The sequence below is a fragment of the Ruditapes philippinarum genome, unplaced genomic scaffold (genome assembly GCF_026571515.1).
Source record: "Ruditapes philippinarum isolate M1 unplaced genomic scaffold, ASM2657151v2 ctg600_1_1_1_1, whole genome shotgun sequence".
NCBI lineage: Eukaryota > Metazoa > Mollusca > Bivalvia > Venerida > Veneridae > Ruditapes > Ruditapes philippinarum.
In genome coordinates, this window is record NW_026855782.1 from 66,680 (window position 1) to 91,107 (window position 24,428).

Genomic DNA, 24,428 nt, shown 5'->3' on the forward strand with positions numbered 1-24,428 from the left:
GTTAGTGAAAGCAAAAGCTGTTGGACAAGTACAAGCGTAGATGACGTAAAGATTTTATTGAGAATACAGAAATGGCCAAATAGGATGATTAGCATTCTAAATTGAATAAAAGCTTAATTTGGTTGGGAGGAAATTGCAACACTTTAATACGTTCAGCAAATTCAGCTAGTATTGCCTCAATACTTCAAACCATAATTCATATTCTACCACAAAAAAAAACAAAAAAAACTAAACACATATTTTTACAAAAACGATAGAAATGTAGAGATTATTACAGTTTTGAATAGTTCAAGGTTTCACCAAACAGACATCTTGTTCGTGAAGGAAACAAATAATCTACTTAAGTCCGTAAATATAAATACAGAATATATATTTACATTTTTCTTTAAATTTAAAGGATTTACTCCCTTGTTAAATAAGATTTCTGAGACAATTTATCCTGTTTGGAATTGTTTTGTATGGAAAAAGTGCAAAAATATATATGTACATCCACAAATTAGCGTGTTTTTACTTTTTACATTAAAAAAGTACTCTTCGTTTTTTTTAAAAGATGAGATTGATAGCACTGCTATAATACATCAAACAACAAATATATTTTCTGGCTTTTCTGCAGTGTTAACGAAATTCCAAGGAAATTGTTGATTTAATCCTATCATAGCAATATGTATACAAAATGAATGAAGATCAAGATCACGAGTCTAGACATTTATGATCATATGAGGGTGAAAAAACACATTTTTAACATGACAAAATATGTAAAAATAAAAAGCCATATCAGATTATGCAATGACACACAGGTGCATCATTCAAAATATATCATTAAAATATATTAATATAATTTCTTGAATGCAATATGTCTGATTCTCAGATGAAAGCGTCTGAAGATTTACACCAATTAAATAATTATAGACAACTTATCGCTTTTGGCTTAGCCTTACATACGATTAACCTTTGCTTTTTCAAAATGTCCTTGAAGCTTATTACTTAATCCTCGTTTCTAAACTCTCTTAAAGATTGTTTGTCTTAAATAATGTTTTAAGCGTACACATTAAAGAACACTGGTTAATGAAACAACATTGCTGCTGCTGCTGCTTATTATTATGATACTGATGCTGGTGATGTCTTATTAATTCATTTATATAAGACTGCTACCATTTTTGTACTTCTGAAAATTACCCTGACATTTCTATGTTTATGTGAGGTTCTCTTTTCTTTTTTTAAATAACTTACATACATGTGTATAAACCTTCTCTAATTATAATTACATTTATTATTACATTAATATGACAGAAATTAAAGTATATTATGATATTTTGTTTGTGAATATTACTATGTGATTTACATGTATACATAATGTAAGGTATGAGGGGGTTGACCCCGACCCTGTCATACATATTACTGGGTGAATAAACGAAGTTACCCAGTTGGGGCCTCAAAAAATGTGCTTCTGAATAATTTCTACATCATGAAAACTGTATCTTTGTGAAATCTTATTTAAAGGACGTATCAATAACTTTTAAGCAAAGAATATTCAAACTATTTAAAGTACAAAGCCACTCTTTTTATGTATCCTTGTCTACAGATACATTCTGAAGGATATTTATAGGATGGGTGTATAGCAACATGTAATTTGTTTTGTTTTAACTTTTACCCCTTTACCATTTACACCAAAGTTAGCGTAATGTCACCTTAAAAAAAGGAGATTATTATAAAATGGCATAGCATACTTGTTGCGGAATCTCATTTTTTCTAGAATAATTATTGTCAATTTATTGATCTGAAAATACAGGGAAATACTGTTTTAACGCAGAAAGATTCCTGCCAATAGCTGAATGATAGAAAATCACACATTTTGTCAAATGCAAACAGTCCTTAAAATGATTATATTTGATTAAAGCCTATTTCAAGAACAGACTTTATCCCCGTGTTCTATATTTAGCGCGTTTAATTATTTACAAACGATTATATATTTAGTTTGCTCTTCACTTTACATATTTCGGACCGTCAAATAATTCACACATCATTACTTCCTATTGAATCAACTCATTTCAAAACAGTGAACTGTCAATCAAGATTTCTACTTAAAGATTTCTACAAAGAAGTCAGTAACCAATCTCTTTTGTGCTTCATAATGGAATCCGGAATTCTATTAACAAGTTGATTATTCACAAACCTTAAAGGGAGACACAGGCAAAATTTTCATTTCTAAGTTTTGAAATTTTCATTCATTATTCTGTAAATGTCCTCAAAATGAATATACTAAACAGTCAAAGGAACAAAACTTTTCTCCATATAAAGAATAAAATGGTGTTTTCCTAACTTGACCCGCGTGGGTCAGGTTAGAGCGCTAAAATTTCACAATAGTTGTCACTCTGTACTCTGGAAACGTTAAAAAACATGTCAAATCAATTACTTAGACTTGTTTCAATCATACAATATCCACAATATTTGTTATTGTAACTTCCAGGGTTTGTTCAAATCGCATGACTTGTTTTTAAACTATTCGGTGATTCTGTTCGCGTCAAAATTTCGTTCAACATATATAGATATATTTAAACTTCAAACCCAAAATATATAGAATTTATACAGAAATTCATGTTGGGACTTTAAGAAATGTCATTTTAGGGTGATTTGAGTACAGAAAATCATTTTTATATTTTTCCCATTATTTTGCCTGAGTATCCCTTTAAGTACTCCAATGAAAGCGTAGTAATTGTTATGAATATTTATCAATCAAACATTTAAAAACACATTCTTAAAGCATTTTAGATATATTTGAACAGTAGTATTTGTATATGCGAGTAGAATAAACGTTGTTTAACTTCATAAGATGTCTGAACGGGCTCAATCAAAGCGGTTGGTTTTGCCCTCTTGGTGTTCTGTAAGGGTTAAGGTAACTGTCGTCTCAGATAGTTTTCATACCATTTCATTTTCATTTGGGAATAGTTTTAGATAATACATGTGTTTTATTATCGTATAACATGTATATGACTGCCCTTTCATTCCTATCTTCTATAAATGCTAGCAAACAATTGTTCTGTAAGACATTTTGTTAGAAATCATTTCGAAAAAAAGTGTTGAACTTCTGGTATTAGAATTGCGTTTAACTTAAATATAGTGTTTGTGTCGCTGGGTCTGTAAGATTAATAAAATGTTTACATTGAGTGAATTTGAACACCTAGTAAAATAAGTTGACTTTAACGATAGACCAATTAATTACAACAGTTATTTGATATAATTTCCTAAATACTCACAGATCATTGTTTGTTTAACTCCTAAATCAAATCAACAGGATCTTTATTTAATATAAATTCCCAAAAATAATTTATTAATCTCCTTTTTAATTGAAAATATTATTTGTTTCCTATAAATGTTATGAAAAGGTAAGTACATATGAATTATTGAATTGAAACCTAGGCGGTTTGAAGCGGTCTAGTTTAAAAGGTGTGAACCCGCCATTTAAGCTGGTATAAATCTCACATGTTTCAAGCTCGGTATAGTAACATAGTTATGAAAACATAACGAGACGTGTTTTGGAGGTCGAGACTGCATTCTTGGGTGGGTTGATTTAATATATATTTATATCAAATTTGTTCAATAAAAGTACATCATATGAGACAAAAAAAGAGATTGATACTGTTAAGATAAAAATATCTAGCTATACTTTTGAGTTCATGATATATGTGGTATTAGGTGCTTTAACAAAAAATTAAATTCTAGTTTAAATCTTATGATATCAGTTCGATTGCGATGAATATTGAGATAAGTTTTGAGCCCTTCTCGAATTCTAGAATTTGTTTCCTAATACTAATAAGAACTGGGGCCATTTGCTGATACATGTTGAACACATTTGGATGCTGCATTTTGCTGAATTTATCGCAATAGTCATCTTTTAGAAATTAGTGATTATCTATCTAACTGTGTGTTTTTTGTGTGAAATATCATGAGTTTGTTTGAATCATTTTAGACAGAAATATAATTGAATGCATTTGTATGCTTCAGGTTTGCAGTAACTCATTTTATGATAGAAGTGATTAAATGTTAATTTTTGTTAACTAAACCGTAATATCTTATAACTTAATTAATAATTCTAAACACATGCATAGCATTGCATTCTAATCATTCCGGACATGGTCTGATGTTTGAATGTTAAATAAGTGATAGCAAAACATTTGTACGTAATGTTTTTTGTTGAAAACGACAAACTTATTGTCTATAATTAGATTATTTGTTGTTAAAGCATTTTAGAATGGAATTCTTAACAAGTATGAAAATAACGCGAAAAGCGTTTTTACGTGAATCTAGAAGAAAATTATTCAAATGCTATAAGGAAACATTTTACAAATGTACTTAACCCATCTGAATGCCTAAGAAAACACATCGTTATTTTTGAAATGTCATGAAAAACACTTATCTTAGATTTATCTAAATCTTTCATTGACTGAATAATTAGCAGACCAACTTTCTCTCCTCAATTATGTCAACTACTTATATCAGAATACTTATGATGATTTTATAGATATTAAGGCTTGGTTAAGTTAATGTGATTATGGAGATTAAACTGAATGATGACTTATGTTATGAAATACTTTAACATGTCTCTGAAGACCCACTAAAGATGCACGACGTAATATGAAACGAGTTATGATGAAAATGATAATTAATGTTTCTAATTTAGTCTAGAATGTTTGTGAAGACGATTAATGTAATGATCGACAAAATATATTTACATCTAATGTCTATAAAGAATATGTCATTGCTGCTCCCCAAAGATATGATTCTATTATGCCAGACATTTTGTAGCTATAAACAAAGTGTGTATTTATGTAACAGCTGGAATGTAGAATTTGCGTTATAGAATAGCAACGAAAAAAAATATATCGGCATTTTACAAATTTGTTTAATGTTGTAATTCCAATTGTTAATAATTAGAACTTTGTTGCATTTCTTTACCTGTTCATAGCATGAAGTATTGTACATTGTAGTTACAATAGATTGACACACAAACAAAGAGCACTGTAATAAACAAATTTGATTCAAATCATTATTATTGCATTGATAACATACAAATTGAATTATTTATATTTTCATAATGCAAAATACTTACTGGTACAGAAAATCCTATTAAAATGTCACTCGCAAACTTCGTTATAGGAAAAATTCAACTTATGAAATGAATGTTTATATTTTATTAATTTATTAGTTATAAAGATTTCTGAAAGGTTATATGACCCTATATAAACGGTTGTTTGGAAATATAATCCAAGCCGCTAGGCGAGGGTTATATTGCAAACAACCGTTTATAAACGGCCATATAACCAGTCAGAAATATTTATAACGAGTTTATAATACAGCAAGCATCATTGTTAGTGAGAAAATTGAGATATATTCATAAATCGACAGCATCCGTGTATATAAAACTATATAAACGTCACGATTATCCAATGAAAATCAATCAGATTTTACCTTTGTTAAGAATACCTGTTTAAGTGGGTACCTACGTCATTGTAACATAATTGTCTTACAAACGTATGCTGTGTAATGATCTATATATAGCGTGCAAATTAATATGGTTGTCTGATTTACCACAGAATTCTATGAGTGATGAATGACAAAAATATTCACAGTGTCACTTTAGTATATAAGTAGATCATATCTATGTATGTATTTTTAGATTGATAGTTTTAATTTATTATTTTATTCATGTTTAAAAACTATATTTGTATAATATATTATACTATACTGAATTTCATTTTGTGTAAGATTATCGTTAAGTCTGATAAAAATCTTCATCTTTATTTTTTTCTATTCTATGTTATTTGTTTGTTTATTTTTACTTTTTTGTACTAGATATATCATACGAACTGTTTGTTTACTTTCAAATAATCGCTGTGTAATATATGTAAATTGGTGAATTAAGTTATCTCAACTATCATATCGAAATATATTTAACACCACCGGGGATAAACAAGACCGTAAATCAATAAATTCCTTTCTGTTAATCAGACTGCTTGTTGCTTAGAGTGTAATGTGAAATGGTTTAAACACTGCTAAGGTACTATACTAATCAGTACATTGTGATCCGAATGATGTACCAGTAGAAAAACTAGTATGCTTAAAAATATTTAATGATTCGATGTGCACGCTGTTTAAAGACACGATATTCCTCGGGAACGAATAAAGTTTTCCTTATTTAGTGTTTTTTAACGTTATAATCAAGGTAATGTCAGATCCATATTATATAAAACGTAGTGCTGAATAAAAAAGAAGCGAAATGTTTGCAAAACATTATTTTTTGTGTTCCATACAAAAAATCAAAATCATTTTAACTGTTATTGATGCAAAATATCAAATTGAAAGAAAAAGAAAACGATGGTCATTGAATGTTTTTTTGAAACTATAACTGAACACCAAAAAAAAAAAATAAAAAAAAAAAAATAAAACATACTTAGGGCATAATGACCATTGTTAAAAAAAGAATAATAATAAATAAATAAATTTAATATTATTTTGAATAAAGTGTACATATATGTAAGTGTAGACCAGACCTGCGAAATAATTAAAACAGGTACCTTTTTAAAATATTATAATGAAATTTGTGGAGGTCAGACCATGAGTACAGTGGTGTTTTGTTTTAAGTTTTAGGATATCTGTAAACATTTTACCAAGAAAGTTTATATTGACAATGAAAAATATGATATTTATGGGATTTGACAAATATCCCGTAGCACAACTGCTGAGCTTAGGCAAAGAGAAGAATATTACGTTTAAAAACATCGATGAGACGCTTTAATACATACTTTACATGGAAAAACGGCATGAAATATGACATAGAACTTAAGAAATAAGTTTCTCATAAGCTCCAAGCTGTCTGAAACTGGATGTCTTAAGAATTTATTCTATATCTGTTTGTACATCTGTCATCCGAGTACGCATTTTTTGCAGGTTTAAAACATGGCTTATAAATGTTTGTGTAAATAATTTATATCTGTTCTTAACTGGTTATTGTGACAATACAAAGGAAATAACGCTGACGGGTAAATGCACTTTCACATGTTTTCTCGTAATTCTATTTTTGTTATCACCTGATCGCGCATTAAATCGCCTTTTAGAAATAAGATGAATTGCGGAAATGCCATCGACTAGATATAACTTTTGAGAAATTTTGTAACAAACTTCAAACCAATTTACCAATTAGTTACACGAAATTTTATACTTCAAGTATTGTCTCAAAACTTCTAACTATGAATTAAAGTTAACCATAATTGCTTTCTTCACATTTTAAACAATTAAAACTTACATTTAAATCAATACATTTAATGAATATTCAGTGTTTATGACCGACCACTTGACTTGAACATTTGCAAATACAATAACTAATATACTACCTTATCATTTTTGGATTACAAGCATTTAACACATTGCTAAATAAAATCTTTATTGAAGCAATAAATTCTAAACAAACGCTGCTTTGAACGGTGTTAAAATCCAAACGATGAGACCAAAAGCAAACATTGCAGTTTTAAAGGTTTACATAACGATTAAAATGTCACTACACCATTTGAACACGATTAAGACCAGGTATTAAACCTTTTATTGTATTTGTTTCAAACGAGTCAATAGCTGTTCTTAAAAACCATTTAATGTCAACACTTCCGTTGCACTGGACCTTTTAACAAGTTTGGTATATTCCTTCTACTTTAAATTAGACAAAAACTGTGTTTTTAAGATAAATTACGTACAAACCCACAAAGATATGTTTATTGTTCAAGTATTCTGTATAATTCTTATGTTAAAGTGAGTATGTCTTCACATCTTATCTGTGATATGCAGGCTTCATAATCTTCGATCCCCTTTCAAAATTCCATTGTTTTTTGTTCCGCCCATTGTTTTCTCGCTTAGGGCACACGCTTCCTATTACTTGTGGACAATACGCCACTTTTCATGGAATGGCACGGAAGTGTCACATTGAAGGTTCCATAGAAACCGCCGTATGAACAAATCTGCGGATGTTGAAAAAATTCAAAAGTTTGCCATTTCATGTTTGAATGTTGAATTCTGCTTAAGCTGGTGCTAGGTGGACGGCAGTTTGCTCTTGACAGTTCCGTCCATGAACAGGCTCAATCAAATCGAGTCTGCAATATTTTCAATTTTGCCGTTTTTGACTTTCTGTAGGTATTCTAATTTTCTCTATTTTATATCAAATAATAAGTTATATTCAAATTAACTTACTAGCAATATTTCTCTTAATAATATTTCTTTTTTTTTAAACTGATTTTTCTTTACAAGAAAACCTTTTTTAGTTACGAATGCTATATGGGTATAGGTATACCTATAAAAATCAAGGCTAGGTATGCTTTTGCTTGTAGCGTGAATGTCACTATACCTTTTTTTCAAATCATTACTACAATAGATCAAACACCGAATGTTTTGCACTGTAAACGAAAATACCAGAAAAACCGTTGATAGAAATGTTGCTAGTACAATTTGAATACAAAATGAATGTTGTTAAAGAACACGAGTCTAGACACTCCACAATAGTAACTAGTGCATTCTAATTATGTGTGAAGAACGCATTGCTTAACTAAATTAAACCTTATTTTATATAATTTAAAAAGACTTACTCAGTTGTTGTGTTGTCTATTTTATTTGATTAGAGGCATTGTCTGAAATAATTATGACCAACATTTAATTCTTATTTAAACAACAGATCGACCGGGAAGATAAAAAATGTGTAGGACAAAAAGATATGTAAGCAGGAATCACTGTAATGAAAATATATTCAAAAGTTCATTTGTGACAATTTAATCACATGCCTATATATATTTTGCCTCACACAGTTGCAGCATTACGTGGTTATGTATTACCCGAAAGAAACGAAGAACTATGTGTAATTTGGTCCGATATTCCTTGAAATCGTTATATCTTCAAACACTTGAAATTTTGTTTGAAGTCCCTGCGCTCTCCTGTTTTGACAGTCTTAATATGCACGTTAATACCAATCCAAATTCAGGATTCTTTTATTATTCCTAACCTCTTATCCATATTCTTGTCTGTTTATAATTGAAAATAATTAGACCCTGCTTATATGTTTCTTATATAACAGCTTTATATTTTATTATTTCAATGAACTGTTTGACTTGGTCATTGCTCTTAAAATCGTTTAAAGGTCATAACATTATGAAAATATGTTGATAAAAATGAACAAATATGTAATAACAAGAAAAGTCATTGAGACACCAGACATGAAATGACACCCTAGTTCTATATTCAAAACAAATTTAATCTTTGTAAAGAAAAAAACCTCAAACACAGTCAAGAATAAATTTCCTGAATGCAACATGTCTGTAGCTCAGGTGAAATAGTCTGAAATTGACTTTATAAAAAAAATACATTTTACCGGTTCAGAATTTGCCATGCAGACTGAATGTTTTGAATTCATTGTGCGAAATTAAACTTTTTTTGTCATTGGCTCTCCCTTCGCTGAACTTGTAAAAACACTCACGATTTAAAGATCCTGTATGTTGTAATTGGGGTTGTATACCAGTGGTACGAAATTGACCTGCGCCGTCCGGGAATCGAACCCGGGTCGCCCGATTCACAGTCCAGCGCTCTACATATTGAGCTTACCGAACGGCGGTGTATACCACATTTAAGTGAAATTATATATATATGTATATAATTATGCTTATACAACAATTTTCAAACATCGAAGAATATGTAAAATATGTACTGCAAATATTTGTACATATTATTTGTAATCATTCAAATATATGCATTCATTTCTTATTGAAAAAATTGACTTAGACTTTATAGAAAATAATTTTTTATTACCTCCCTTTATTTACATGAAATGTTAAATTCGGTTATATTTTTATAAATAAAGCTTTTTGAAACATACTAAATTGATAAAGCTTAATTTGAGCATCGTATTTATAATATAAAACCAAAAAAAATGTTTTACAGGAAGCCAGGTATTTAAAAAGCATCAAACGTGAGATAAATATAAGTATTTGCCATCACAAGCAAACAGGATAACATCCACATTTGTCATAATACACATCGATCAATGAATAAAAGATTTATGAACAATAGAACAAAAGTCGATTTCTAGTACCTGCTAATTTGACCATGACATAAGCAAGTGTCAAAAAGTAGGAGGACCACCCAAGGGATCTATCTACCTAACAAATATGAAAGGTACGAGTCAATAAATAAAGGTTGTATGAGCAAAGTCTAGAATAATCCAATATTATACACTTTTTAACTTGAATCTGACAAAAGTGATGCCTTACTCAACCCAAAGTAAGAGGCATCCAAATATGCCAAATATGAAATATATTAGTTTTTAAATAAATGTTCTTTAAGCAAGAGTGTAAAATATATATCTTAGCAGAAAATCATAAAATGTTTTAAGCTTAATCTTTTAAAGTAAAAAGCATACATTTTGTATGTGACGCTAAATCTATTTTTGGCAGCATCTTTGGATTATTGATATTCATGGATCTCTCGAGAAAATACACTTTTAAGTTTTTACGGTGCAAAAAAATAGTCACACCTTATTTCAGTGCAAACAGTCCTTATTTATTTTAGATTTGATTAAAGCTTATTTCAAGGGCAGACTTTATCCTAAAGTTCTATTTTTAGAAAGTTTAATTATTGACAAACGAGTACGTATTTATTTTGCTCTTAGCCATATACAATTTTCAACCGTCAAAATAATTCTTCAACTGCACGAACCATTACTTGAATTTTCAACTAGAATAGTAAACTGTCAATCATGATTCCTACCTTATTAGTTGCTTTAGATAGGAACTTGCGTACATTTGTTTTATATTAATTCAACAGTACTTTAATTTACACGCTGATTGTTCAAACAACTAAAATATGCATTTATCTATAACTTATTACCAGTAATAGCTTTGAGTATTTGATAATCATAGACCTCATGATCATTGCACAGGCGATTTTGAAACTATAACCTTATAAAAACGAAAACTTAGCCGTATATTTTTGCGAGAAGATGAAACGTTCATGATTAAGACACTCCTTCGTAATTCATGTATTTTTGTTGGGATAAATGCCTCCGAGGTATCACTCTTTCTCCAGATCTTTATACTTCACAACAGCAGGTGTCAAGTGTTATGTGGCACCTGTAAAACGTTGCCTCGTTCTTCACTTCAGTGGTGTTATATTTTTTTTGTCCTTCGGGATCATTGATTTCAGCACTTTTATGTGTTGATATTTCAGTATCGCTCAAACCGGTGCTAGGGGTCGTGAGGTTTATTGCACTTTTTTATAATGCCCCAAGTACATAATTACTCAATAAAATTCTAAATTTCAGGGAATATATTAACTGAAAATATAGAATCTAGAGTCAGAATTTATTCAAAATTAATTATAAACAATCATTATTTTACTTTAGTTTGATCTTGCGTTAATTTAAAGAGTATTACATTCGGATGGATATATATTGTTATTTATCTGTAGGTTATTCTTGATTCTTGAGATAATATCCTTTTTTGTAAAAAATCAGGAGTTTGTTAGAATTACTTTAGACAGAATACTAATTAAATACATTCCATATGCATGCATATAATTAGATTTGCTGAGAAAAATATGTTTTTGTGACATTTAATATTGTGTTAGACATTGCTATTCTTCTTTCGAGATGTAATCATTAACGCACTATGTGCAATTGATGAGGTTATTTTACAATATTATCTGAAATAGAGAAAGTGTTCCCCTCCCGAAATTCTAATGCATATTTCATTGACAAAATAATTTGTTTAATTGCTTAATTAAATTTCTCTCTGGATATGTTCACTGGTCAGATATGTTTACTGAGCGACCTTATAACTAAAAATGTGTTTTATCTTACCAATTACCATTTGCAATAATGACAAGGCAAATTTTAACATCATATTTGTAATTTTAACAGTTTCTTTTCCTCCATTGAATTTTAAATCCTCTGTATCACCACATGATGCAAATATATGAATTAATGTTTCTATTTTTAGATGATAGACAAAATATGCATACATTTTGTTAAACATCGCTGTTCCCCTAGGATATAATTCAATTATGCGAGACATTCTGAACCTATAAACAACGTTTTATTAACATACCGTTTGAATGTAGAATTGACGTCATTGTTTAGAATTCCAACTGCTAATATAATAAAATTCGACTGGTATGTTTAAAGGTGTAATGCAATATTTCTGAAGATTTTTGTTGAATTGTCATCATCATTATTAGAACAGTTTGCAAGAGATTTACATAAATATACAATCGCTGCACTGTAATTCATCTTGAGTCAAAACTGGTTTGAAAATCATATATTAAAATTAAAAACTGTGTTGACTAGTACCTCAACAGACGGTAGGATTTTGAAGTACAACACCAATTAAAACTAAGATGTACAGGCAAATCTTCATGTGTGAAGGCTACTATTTCTTGAATTCAGGAACGTAAGGGATAGGACATGTTCTATTTTGAAAATCTTGTCGTACAGATTTCTACAGACCTTCCACAATGACAAGTACATGAAGTAACAAATTACCAAATTATCCCCCGATAATGGGGATAATGAATGAAATTCCAGAACAATTAGGGCTAAAAGGTAAACATAGTAGTAAGATGGGGTAAAAATGATGTTGAAAAACTCTTCAGGAGACCGAAAGTTTTGTTAGGTTCGAATCCCAAATTATTCCGAAAATGATTATGTCACGGTATTGAACTGTTCTCATTTTACCAAGAAAGTTTATATTGACAATGAAAAATATGATATTTATGGGATTTGACAAATATCCCGTAGCACAACTGCTGAGCTTAGGCAAAGAGAAGAATATTACGTTTAGAAACATCGATGAGACGCTTTAATACATACTTTACATAGAAAAACGGCATGAAATATGACAGTACTTTAATTCACACGCTGATTGTTCAAACAACTTAAATATGCATTTATCTATAACTTATTACCAGTAATAGCTTTGAGTATTTGATACTCATAGACCTCATGACCATTGCACAGGCGATTTTGAAACTATAACCTTATAAAAACGAAAACTTAGCCGTATATTTTTGCGAGAAGATGAAACGTTCATGATTCAGACACGCCTTCGTAATTCATGTATTTTTGTTGGGATAAATGCCTCCGAGGTATCACTCTTTCACTTTATACTTCACAACAGCAGGTGTCAAGTGTTATGTGGCACCTGTAAAACGTTGCCTCGTTCTTCACTTCAGTGGTGTTATATTTTTTTTGTCCTTCGGGATCATTGATTTCAGCACTTTTATGTGTTGATATTTCAGTACCGCTCAAACCGGTGCTAGGGGTCGTGAGGTTTATTGCACCTTTTTATAATGCCCCAAGTACATAATTACTCAATAAAATTCTAAATTTCAGGGAATATATTAACTGAAAGTATAGAATCTAGAGTCAGAATTTATTCAAAATTAATTATAAACAATCATTATTTTACTTTAGTTTGATCTTGCGTTAATTTAAAGAGTATTACATTCGGATGGATATATATTGTTATTTATCTGTAGGTTATTCTTGATTCTTGAGATAATATCCTTTTTTGTAAAAAATCAGGAGTTTGTTAGAATTACTTTAGACAGAATACTAATTAAATACATTCCATATGCATGCATATAATTAGATTTGCTGAGAAAAATATGTTTTTGTGACATTTAATATTGTGTTAGACATTGCTATTCTTCTTTCGAGATGTAATCATTAACGCGCTATGTGCAATTGATGAGGTTATTTTACAATATTATCTGAAATAGAGAAAGTGTTCCCCTCCCGAAATTCTAATGCATATTTCATTGACAAAATAATTTTTTTAATTGCTTAATTAAATTTCCTTCTGGATATGTTCACTGGTCAGACATGTTTACTGAGCGACCTTATAACTAAAAAATGTGTTTTATCTTACCAATTACCATTTGCAATAATGACAAGGCAAATTTTAACATCATATTTGTAATTTTAACAGTTTCTTTTCCTCCATTGAATTTTAAATCCTCTGTATCACCACATGATGCAAATATATGAATTAATGTTTCTATTTTTAGGTGATAGACAAAATATGCATACATTTTGTTTAACATCGCTGTTCCCCGAGGATATAATTCAATTATGCGAGACATTCTGAACCTATAAACAACGTTTTATTAACATACCGTTTGAATGTAGAATTGACGTCATTGTTTAGAATTCCAACTGCTAATATAATAAAATTCGACTTGGTATGTTTAAAAGTGTAATGCAATATTTCTGAAGATTTTTGTTGAATTGTTATCATCATTATTAGAACAGTTTGCAAGAGATTTACATAAATATACAATCGCTGCACTGTAATTCATCTTGAGTCAAAACTGGTTTGAAAATCATATATTAAAATTAAAAACTGTGTTGACTAGTACCTCAACAGACGGTAGGATTTTGAAGACAACATCAATTAAAACTAAGATGTACAGGCAAATCTTCATGTGTGAAGGCTACTATTTCTTGAATTCAGGAACCTTAAGTCTAGAAGGATGTACTATAACGTATCGTATGTTCCAGCCTAGATGTAAGGATAGGACATGTTCTATTTTGAAAATCTTGTCGTACAGATTTCTACAGACCTCCACAATGACAAGTAACAGAATAACAAATTACCAAATTATCCCCCGATAATGGGGATAATGAATGAAATTCCAGAACAATTAGGGCTAAAAGGTAAACATAGTAGTAAGATGGGGTAAAAATGATGTTGAAAAACTCTTCAGGAGACCGAAAGTTTTGTTAGGTTCGAATCCCAAATTATTCCGAAAATGATTATGTGACGGTATTGAACTGTTCTCTAATTAGGGGAGGGGAGGTAGTTTGAAGGCGGCCGGATAGCTTAGTCAGTAGAGCTGCAGTACGGTATTTCGAGGGTCCCAGGTTTGAGTCTCGGTCAGGCTGCACTTTAAAAAAAGAAATAACATTTTTTTTTTAAAAATGGAGGTGCTCATGGAAAAAAAAAATTTAGTGAGTAAAGTATGTAAGGGATCAATTGGGAGGGAACTTTTTTTTAAGGAAACCTGAGATGATTCCTACAATGCAGAATTACCGTCTGATTGCAAGTGTTGTATTGCTTTGAAAATTGTACATCTTATCTGTAATTAGTGTTGTACAACTAAATCCTACCGTCTGTTGAGGCCTTAAAACCTTAACTCATACAATATGATAAAGGTTTTGCGCTGTAATATCGCGCCAACCTCTTATTATCCTAATTGAGCTGTTCGTAGAATAAAAGAAATTTGTCAGTATATTTTACATATCAAACAACATCATTTTACTGTTTTTAAATTGTTATAGAAACTTTCACAAAAATTTTTATCTTTTTTTTCACTTTAAAAAATAATTCTTTTGGAAATTTTTTTCCGCATTTTAATTAAAAAATCAAATTCCCCCCTTTTTTTTATCTAAGGCTTAAAATATACAAGAGAAATAAATTCCCCAAATTAAAAACAAATAGAATGGGAAAAATTTTTTGTAAATTTAAAAGCCCCAAATTTTTGGGCCAAATTTATTTTTACTTTACAGATGAACCCCTCCCCTTTTAAATTTCAAATAAAAAAATTTAAAAAAAGGGGAAAAACCCCTATTTGCATTTTTTGTTTATTATAATTTAAAAATTTTTAAGAAAGGGGCCTAAACCAACAAACCAAAAAGGGGAAAGTCAGAATTTTTCCTTATAAAAGGGGCTACGAGTATTTTATGTTTTTAAATATTTTGTTTTTGTTCTTTTTAAAATTTTAGGAAATTATTTCGAATGATTATTAAAAAATTTGTAAAATAAATATATTATCTAAAAAGAAAAAAAATCGATCATTAACCTAAAGAAATCCGTGAAAAAGTTAAAGCTGTAAATACTGTATATTTCTCACAAACTTTCTCTTTATTTGAACAATTTTTATGTTAAATTAAATTCTTACAAAAGAAATCAGAAGAATTGTTTACGAAGTAAATATCTTAAAGTGCACTTAAAACATTCCGACTTTGAACGTAAGCCTGACCTTGAAGTTTATAGCCAATTCCCACAAAATAACATAAATATGGTCAAGGTATATAGTTTTTTAATCGTTGACACTGTCCTAAAGTAAATATTTATTGTAGGGTTTTTAACCGATTTTAGATAGTAGGTAACAGCAAATTAGTTATAACTGTATCAAAGAAAAACATTAAAAAATTAGAACTGTTAATAAGATATTAAAATGTTTATTACAAAACTGTTCATAAAATTACATGCATGCAATGTAAATGGTTTAAACAATTATCATTAGTTTTAATGATAAAATACATTGGAAATTCATCTAGTTTTCGGCGCATTTAGTTTAATTTTTTATTTCGAACCTATCCCGCCTCCGTGGTCGATGGGTTAGAGTCGATGACTTTTAATCCAGTTACCTCTCTGGCGTGGGTTCGATACCCGGGTGATGCTTTGGTAGTATAGCACGGAGGAAGGTAGTCTAGTACTGGTGTAACTCTCCTGGGACGATGGTTAGAAAACTACCCGCCTATATGACTGAAATACTGTTGGGAAAAGGCGTGAAATGGAACAAACAAACAAACAAATTATTTGGAACCTAAAGCAAAAATGAAACCATTGACAAAGTCATGTTATGTCTCATACTTTCTGGTCTTGTTTGGATGATCGATTTCGATATTTATGATTAAAATCCACTTAACCCGGTGCTAGGGAGTGTAAGAGTTGTTGCACATCTTATTATTACTCATGAACAGACTCACTTAAACCGAGCCAGCGATATTCAAATAGTTTATATCTATATTTTTACTGTTCTCAAGGATTCGTGCCTTTCTAGATTGTTTTACATTTTGACCTGGTAACTCCTCACATTCACACTCTGCTATGACAGACAAACTGTTTAACATTATATGTTAATATAGCTAATTTCTTTCTAGATCATTGTTGCATTGCATTTAAGAAAGGTCTTAAATATTGATTTGCAAATTTAAAAACTATAAGAGATGTGTTGTCTATTTCAATGCAGTTATGACTTACCAAAGTTATAAACATTGGTTAAACAGTTTGAAATAAATTTAAAAATATGGCACTATCAAATTCAAAAGCACTTTAAGTGATCAAACTGTTAAATGAAAATACAACGATAGTGTCCTTTGTCGGGTACTGTGTAAGAAAAAAAATCGATGTTTGATTTTAACATATTATTATATTGAGTTTAAATCAAATTTTAAGAGCGTTAATTGCAATATAGGTAACCGCAATAACGGGACGTTTTTGTATTATGTTCAATTCTTAAAACGTAAAGGCAGTGTAGCTTTAAAACCCCTCAACGCGGTGTTAACCAAAGAGCAAATAAAGTCTCAATTATTCAAATATGAACACTCTTCCGCTACCGCTAAGAGTAAACAATTTTCGATTGGCCGTTTATTGTATTTAAACATTGTCTGCTGGCCCTCGAGCGGCAGTAGAGAATATTTCACTGTATAAACCGATACGTGTTTTACTACTATATTTTATACTTGGTGAAAAACTGCAACCACCTTAATCGTGCATTAAGTTTAATTTAACTATGTCTTAAATATTTTTCAGGATGGTTATTTGTTTAATATACCGAACCAATTTTTAAGTACCATTCGTTCTTGTTTAGGCATTGCATTTAACAGGAAAAACGCTTGAAAAATTAAATGGAACTTAACAATGATATGTCGACTAATAAATGTATACTATAACTAATTGGATACGTATGGGTTACAATATCGACACCTTATTTAGGTCACGTGTCCTAATTTATCATGTGACAACGGTTCCCGCTGTGACAAAGACATATTATGAAAAATGTATTTTAGAGATAAGAGAAAATAACACGCACAAGAATAAAATTCTTCAAACCTTTTAGTATGATCGAACGATGGAGATGGAATAAAGTAACAAATATCTCACAAGACATTAAGTTGGAAAGAAGCATTACTATTTCACTAAATAGCAGATAAGATTAAAAGAAAATTTTTAGGACAAATCTGCTAGTGTTTTATAAAATGGTTTTTACGTTCGACATTACCATTCGCTCCAGGATCAGATGCGAGTTTTTTTCTCTATTGCTGATGGATATTAATTAAATCTGTTCAATGCTTCCTCATAGCATACATATTTGATTCACACGGAGTTGGAAATATAATAAAATATTCATTAAAAATTGGATTTTTAAAATGGCGAGAAAACAAAAATATCAGCAACTAAGTTTATTACTTAGCATTTTACTATTAAATCTAAAATATATGCAGTGTGATAATAGGATACCACTAAAATTATCATTTCTTGGCTCAACCAGCGGACATGCTAAATTATTTGCCGGGGCTTATTTTATAGCACTGGAATATGTAAACAATAATTCGACTTTATTGGAGGGATATAGGCTAGAGTTCTTATATAATGATACAAGAATGAATTCATTAAATGCAATTAATGCCATGACAGAACACCATAGGAATAACACCGTTGGGTTTATAGGTCCGGACGTTTCTTGTCATTGCGAGTCTAACATAGCGGCTGCATGGAACCTGCCAATGATAGCATATGTAAGTAAACATTTAAAACGAAAATGTTCATGTATAACTTATTATAATAAAGACCTATTTGCTTGAATGAGAATAATTGTGCAGTCAATTATTGTCCAATTAATAGAAATATATAAAAACCTTATAAAATATCATTGAAATAAGTATACTTATATTGTAACAAATCCGCCCTACGGAAAATGGAATGACGTTTTCTCTGCTATGTTGGATTTAACATCGGAAACAATACATTTAAAGACGCATCACGAAGTGGGAGTAAAATATATATCTTTTTTTTTTTTTCAAAAAATATAAAAAATCAAGCTTCAGAAGAATGAATTATAAAAAGAACCTTTTGTTTTAAGTAATTTATTTGGATATAGTGTATATTAGGGAAGCCGAAATGACCCATTTGAACAGCGTTGACAACCCCTATTTCCAATTTTTTTCGCTTTTTTATATAAATATCTTCTCTTCACTGGACATATTTTTGTTATAAGGCTCATTTCAAATTAAATGGATTTGATAACATGATTTCCCGAAAGCCTAAAAATACGGCACCTCTTTCATAACAGGTTGAATTGTTTCAGAGAGTTAGTTGACTATAGAAACACTTTTAATTGAATATTTTGAAACTGCATCGCTTTCATACAAATGCATTTGTAAAAACCACCATATTGACTAAATGTTGTTGGTAAGAATATTTCAACCTCTTCAAATACAGGATGAAGTATTTCAGAGCTTTTGAAGATGATCTTTACTTGCTTTTAAAACGATATAAACTAGCATTTCTGCGGTCAAATAAAATGCACTTTGGACTTAATGGCATACCTTATAGAATCGTGATAAAGATATTTTTATAATGTATAAGCGCACAATTTAGATACTTAAGCATGATGAGCAAGGAAGTAGTATTTTGATGTTCTTTAAGTAGAGTTGTAAACATATGGTATTATTTATAAAAAGTACTACACTTGTTATGCTATCCTTTTTCATCCAGTTCAACGACATAAGGCGCAATGCTTTATTCAATTATTCTTAGGTTTCATTCAGTTAAATACGAGTGCTTAAAGCGGAATCACGCGTTTCATATTTACCAAATAAAACTCGTTATACTACTCTGTTTTTGATGTTTGTGTCACTGAACCCGCGTGACGTCCATCACGGGGGTGATATGAAAATGTTCAAGATATCAACACATGCGTTCACTGTCAGCTACGGCTGCTCACTCGAGTGGAAAAACCAATATAAGCAAGTTTACTAACACTTCGAAATGCCCATTACGGTGCTTTTTTCTTACAATCTTTTCCCGTAATTGAATAAATATTTGAGGATACTGCCCTATGTTATGTCCGATAAATACACTTGATATCAATAGGAAGAAATATTGACTTATTGTAATTTCATTTTTTTTTCATATTAAAGAGTACAAAATATTTGAAAATATGAACAACATACATTATTCAATTTGATAAGCTTATGATTAACGTTTTTATTTATTAAGTTTATACTATTACAGGATTTTTGTTTATAAAAAAAACCAATTCAAACAGACATCCTTTCAAGATTTCGATCGATTAATTAATGTTACGAATATTATAATGCTGCACGTTTGTCACATAGCTTTTCAGCTTATACGCCAAGCGGCTCGGGTATTATTTCCGAACATTTATTTATAGTGTCATGTAACCTTCTAAAAATCAAACTAACTAATATTATAAATAGCACCATAATATACATAATATTTCATTATAATGGAATATGAGATGTAAAATCTATGTATGCCGTTGTTGCCGGAGTAAAGTATGCAAAAATCGACTTTAAGTAAAGTACACTTTAAAAACGAAATTAAATAAAACATATTACATTAGCCTAGTTCCATAAGTAACAGGTACCGCATCTTACATACATATTCTTTATTTCATTATTGTGTATAAATTCAAATATGTTTACACAAAAAATAAACAATCATTAAGATGATACTAGACAACTAGACGGCAATTAAATTTTGATTACAATTGAAGCTATCAACTACATTTTAAATTTTTCCTTTAGTGCAAATATACAGTGTTATTGATTACTTAGTTTTTTCAAACCATTCGTTGGTGGCCAACACTTCTTGAAAAAGATGTATGACGATTACACACGTGTGTAAATAATTTGATGTTTACATTCTTTATTGATATTCGGCTTACTAAAGTGCAGCTTTTTAGAACATGATCCCGATTGCGCAACAGATGTTCATTTATAAGATCTGCAATATATTGTGTTCATTTTAATATTAGGTTTAAACGTATCATATTCATTGTTATCTTTCTCAAATTATGCATGAATGAACATAACCTATTATTCAATAGCTTGAATTACGAAGAATATCTATGTCAAAGATATATTAACGATTTGATCATCGGAAGGGCTTTCCGATCTGACTGATGTCCATGAATCAATGAATAGTCTTTTCATATATAAGTACAAGACATAGTTTTTTTTATTTATTTTTATTCAGCTTTATTCCAGTATTAAAACCATGACTAAATGGTTAATGTCGTTTACTTCAAACTACTTTCCCCCACCACTCTGTGTTCTAATGCGACAAAGGACTTTGAATTGTTTTTTGCGGCGTTGGTGTATACTAGGGTGCCAGCTCTTGCTTTATTACTCCTGCTTTAAATAAAGCAAAGTGGGCATCTGATGCCTTCCTTTACCAGTAAACCTGGAAAGTCGATGCATCACAGTGCTCGTTGTGTCTTAAAATCCAAAGAAAAAGACCAGCGTAAATTGTTATGAATTTTTTTTGTTTGTTTTTTTTCTTCCCACTGAATTATGAGCAAATAATGAACGTTACAAAATCTTAAAATTGATTTTTGCAAAATAATTTATCATCTTGAATTAATTAATTTAAATATACATCTAAATTGCTTAAATCCACAAAAATTAAACATGAACATTTTAATTAAACGCTGTAGGTAAATTAAACAAACTCATACAAAGTAGATAAGTATAATCAGCACGCTAATGATTCAAACAATCATTTAACTGAAGGAGTTATTTAACAAGTCAGTGAAAATCTTCATTCACAAGGAGATAATAATAATAAGATTGATAGTACAAAACGTGATTTAATTTGATCTAGTTGGTTCTACGTTTTGCACCTGCTATGATTTACCAACACAGAGATTCTTGCTAAGTAAACTTAGATAATCCTGATTGTTCAAAATAATGCCAAGTGAACGTTTTTGTGATAGCATTTTTCGTCAATATAGACATGAAACTAATTATACGCATCGGAATGTGCAACATTGTGAATTCACCATTTACTTTTAAAGATGAATTGTACTAATGAATCAAATATTCGCTGTTATATTATGTAATGAATATAATAAATGCTACAAATATACATTCAAATGGTATAAAAATGGGATTATTTCACTTTTCTTTTCATTTTGGTAGGTATTCAAAATTAAAACACTTAAAATCAATGGCATGAATTTAATCTAATCATTGAAACAATATCCTTTTTGTATATGAGAACCATTTATTTAATAGGTTGACTCTATAAACAATCCGTATATAAATTTGCTTGTCGTGATTAAAAATCAAATTTATATACATGTCTATTTCAAGAGGAACACTGCTACAAGCTTTTGTTTATAAATCTAATGCAACCCATAAGGGTTCCTTTCATGTTAAGTTAATTGATGTTGTATAATCTGTTTGTTTACAAAGGTGTTAAAAGCAGACGACAAATGTCGACAGGAATCTTGATTAATTAGACAAATGTCACTTCAAGCCGATGATGTATAAGAAAAATAAATATAATGCATGTAGAAAGAAACAGTAAATAATTTGATATATTATATTTTGCATCTTGAGTTGCTTTATTGAGTGTGAATCTCGTCTAATAATAGCGCATTAGAATTGCCATCCAAACTTACAATACGAAACAAAGTGTCTTATCTGACTTGAGTTTTGTGGCATGGACATTTACATTAACGCTAAAAATTGGCAACACTTTTCTAAAAGAAGATGTACAATTGTTTATCAATGTGTCAGCACATACAAATGACGTCATTGTACCAGCTTGAAGAAATGTAATACGTAGTTATTCCATATGACAATTGTAAAGAAAGGCTATTATGCATGATATGACATGTGTGTACTTTAATTTCATATTGGCTGAAATCTGTTTATTGCATAAACATGATACTAACAATAACAACAAAAAGATGAAATGTGATAAATGTTACTTCGACATGCAACTTATATTTTCTTTTTTTTTCACACTTCGTATCTATCTCATGGAAATGTTACCTCGTTTTAGTACTCAGTATGATACCCTCTAGATTTATACAGCTCACCATAACAGTTTCACGTGATATTAGACTGTTGAATTTGAAAAGTTGCATTCATGCAAGGTGACAGATAAAATTCATTGTAAAACAGTAAACAGTAAACATTCTTTTCAAAACATTAATAATTCATCTGTGTTATCATAATTAAGATAACATTGGTGTTTCAATAATTCAGTAAGGGTTGTATTAAAGTTTCATTTAGAATAAAATGATTTATTTACAACTGAATAACAATCAATAAATATCAAGAACATCAAGAGTTGTTATCAACATTACATATGTTATTTATTACAAAGGATATATATTTTAGGAAATGATTTTCTACATTTCTATGCCAACATGATTCTACAAGATATATTTATCGAAAACCAACGGTCTATGTTGTGATATTGGTATCATAGTGGTGATTTCAGCTCTGATAATTTAGCAATACCTATAGGTATAAGCGCCAGGCGTTGTCTGCGCAACTTTAATTAAGCAGATAGCATTGATAACGTTAGAGCAGTTTCTCCACAATCATCTTTACATGCATCCTTTTTCGCACACCTCTCTTAACCTCGTTATGATATTTCAAAAAAAAGAACATCAACTTTGCAAGAGTGCGAAACAAATGAATTTTACAGTGATAAAATGTTAACAATTCAAATATTTTTTTATGATATAAGGTTAAAATGTAAAATCATTTATTGATCGATGATTCATATTTTCTTTTATTTACATACTGTGAAAATATTCCGATCTTTGATTTTTATTTCTTATTTTCTAAAACAAATTAGATTTTAGGCTAAATATCATTTAATGGTTTTGAGTTTTCTTTTATTTTCATGAGATTTTGTTGCAATGAAGTAGTTTTTAAGATGATATTTTAATAGCATTGCCTAGGTAAAATTAAGACAAATGAACTATGTTATCTTCTTCACATATATGTAAATCATGTTCTGGGCATTTTATTTGGTTTATCTTGAACAATCGGTCCTGCATAATTATAATGATCAATCGTTTATAAATACCACAATAACGCTTAGTTATCTAATATTTCACTTACGTCTTAATTCGACTTTCAACTATACTTTTCTTTACACAAAACAAGAATCAATTGAAAGCACTAATTTAAACTACATTCGGGTATCTGTAACAGTGTTATATAAGTGTATATCTTCCAATAGTTTAATATCATAAATCCCCAATATCTTCAGCTTTGTACAAGCTTGTACCAAAAATGCATAAACAACAATAAATTGGCGTTATTTCTGGCCGGTTCAATCAAATTGAGCCTACAGAATTTTCAATTTTTCCCCTGTTTGCCACTTTTTCAGATTTTCAGTGCAAGAAAGTTAGGTCATTTCCCCTGCCCTACTTGCAATACTCCAAATATTGACATAATAGTAATTATAAACTTATTCTGGTATTTTCTAGAACTTTTTAGATTTTGTAGGAATCAATTAGGGATGGGCAACATACTAACCTAATAAAGTAAGTTATCACATTTT

The 24,428-nt window shown here is 29.9% G+C and overlaps 1 protein-coding gene across 4 annotated transcripts in view; it reads left to right on the forward strand.

Annotated features, from left to right (window-relative positions):
* Window positions 1–24,428, forward strand: part of LOC132744365 (guanylate cyclase 32E-like) — a 104,425-nt gene that overhangs the window by 35,355 nt on the left and 44,642 nt on the right. The window contains exon 1 of one of the 4 annotated variants that reach the window (XM_060733051.1): window positions 17,534–18,607. The exons of the other annotated variants lie outside the window; for them this stretch is intronic. Within the exon in view, the coding sequence (XP_060589034.1) occupies window positions 18,239–18,607 (369 nt within the window). The 5' untranslated portion in view covers window positions 17,534–18,238. Of the gene's footprint in view, window positions 1–17,533; window positions 18,608–24,428 lie in introns of those variants that run through there. 4 annotated transcript variants of the gene reach the window in all.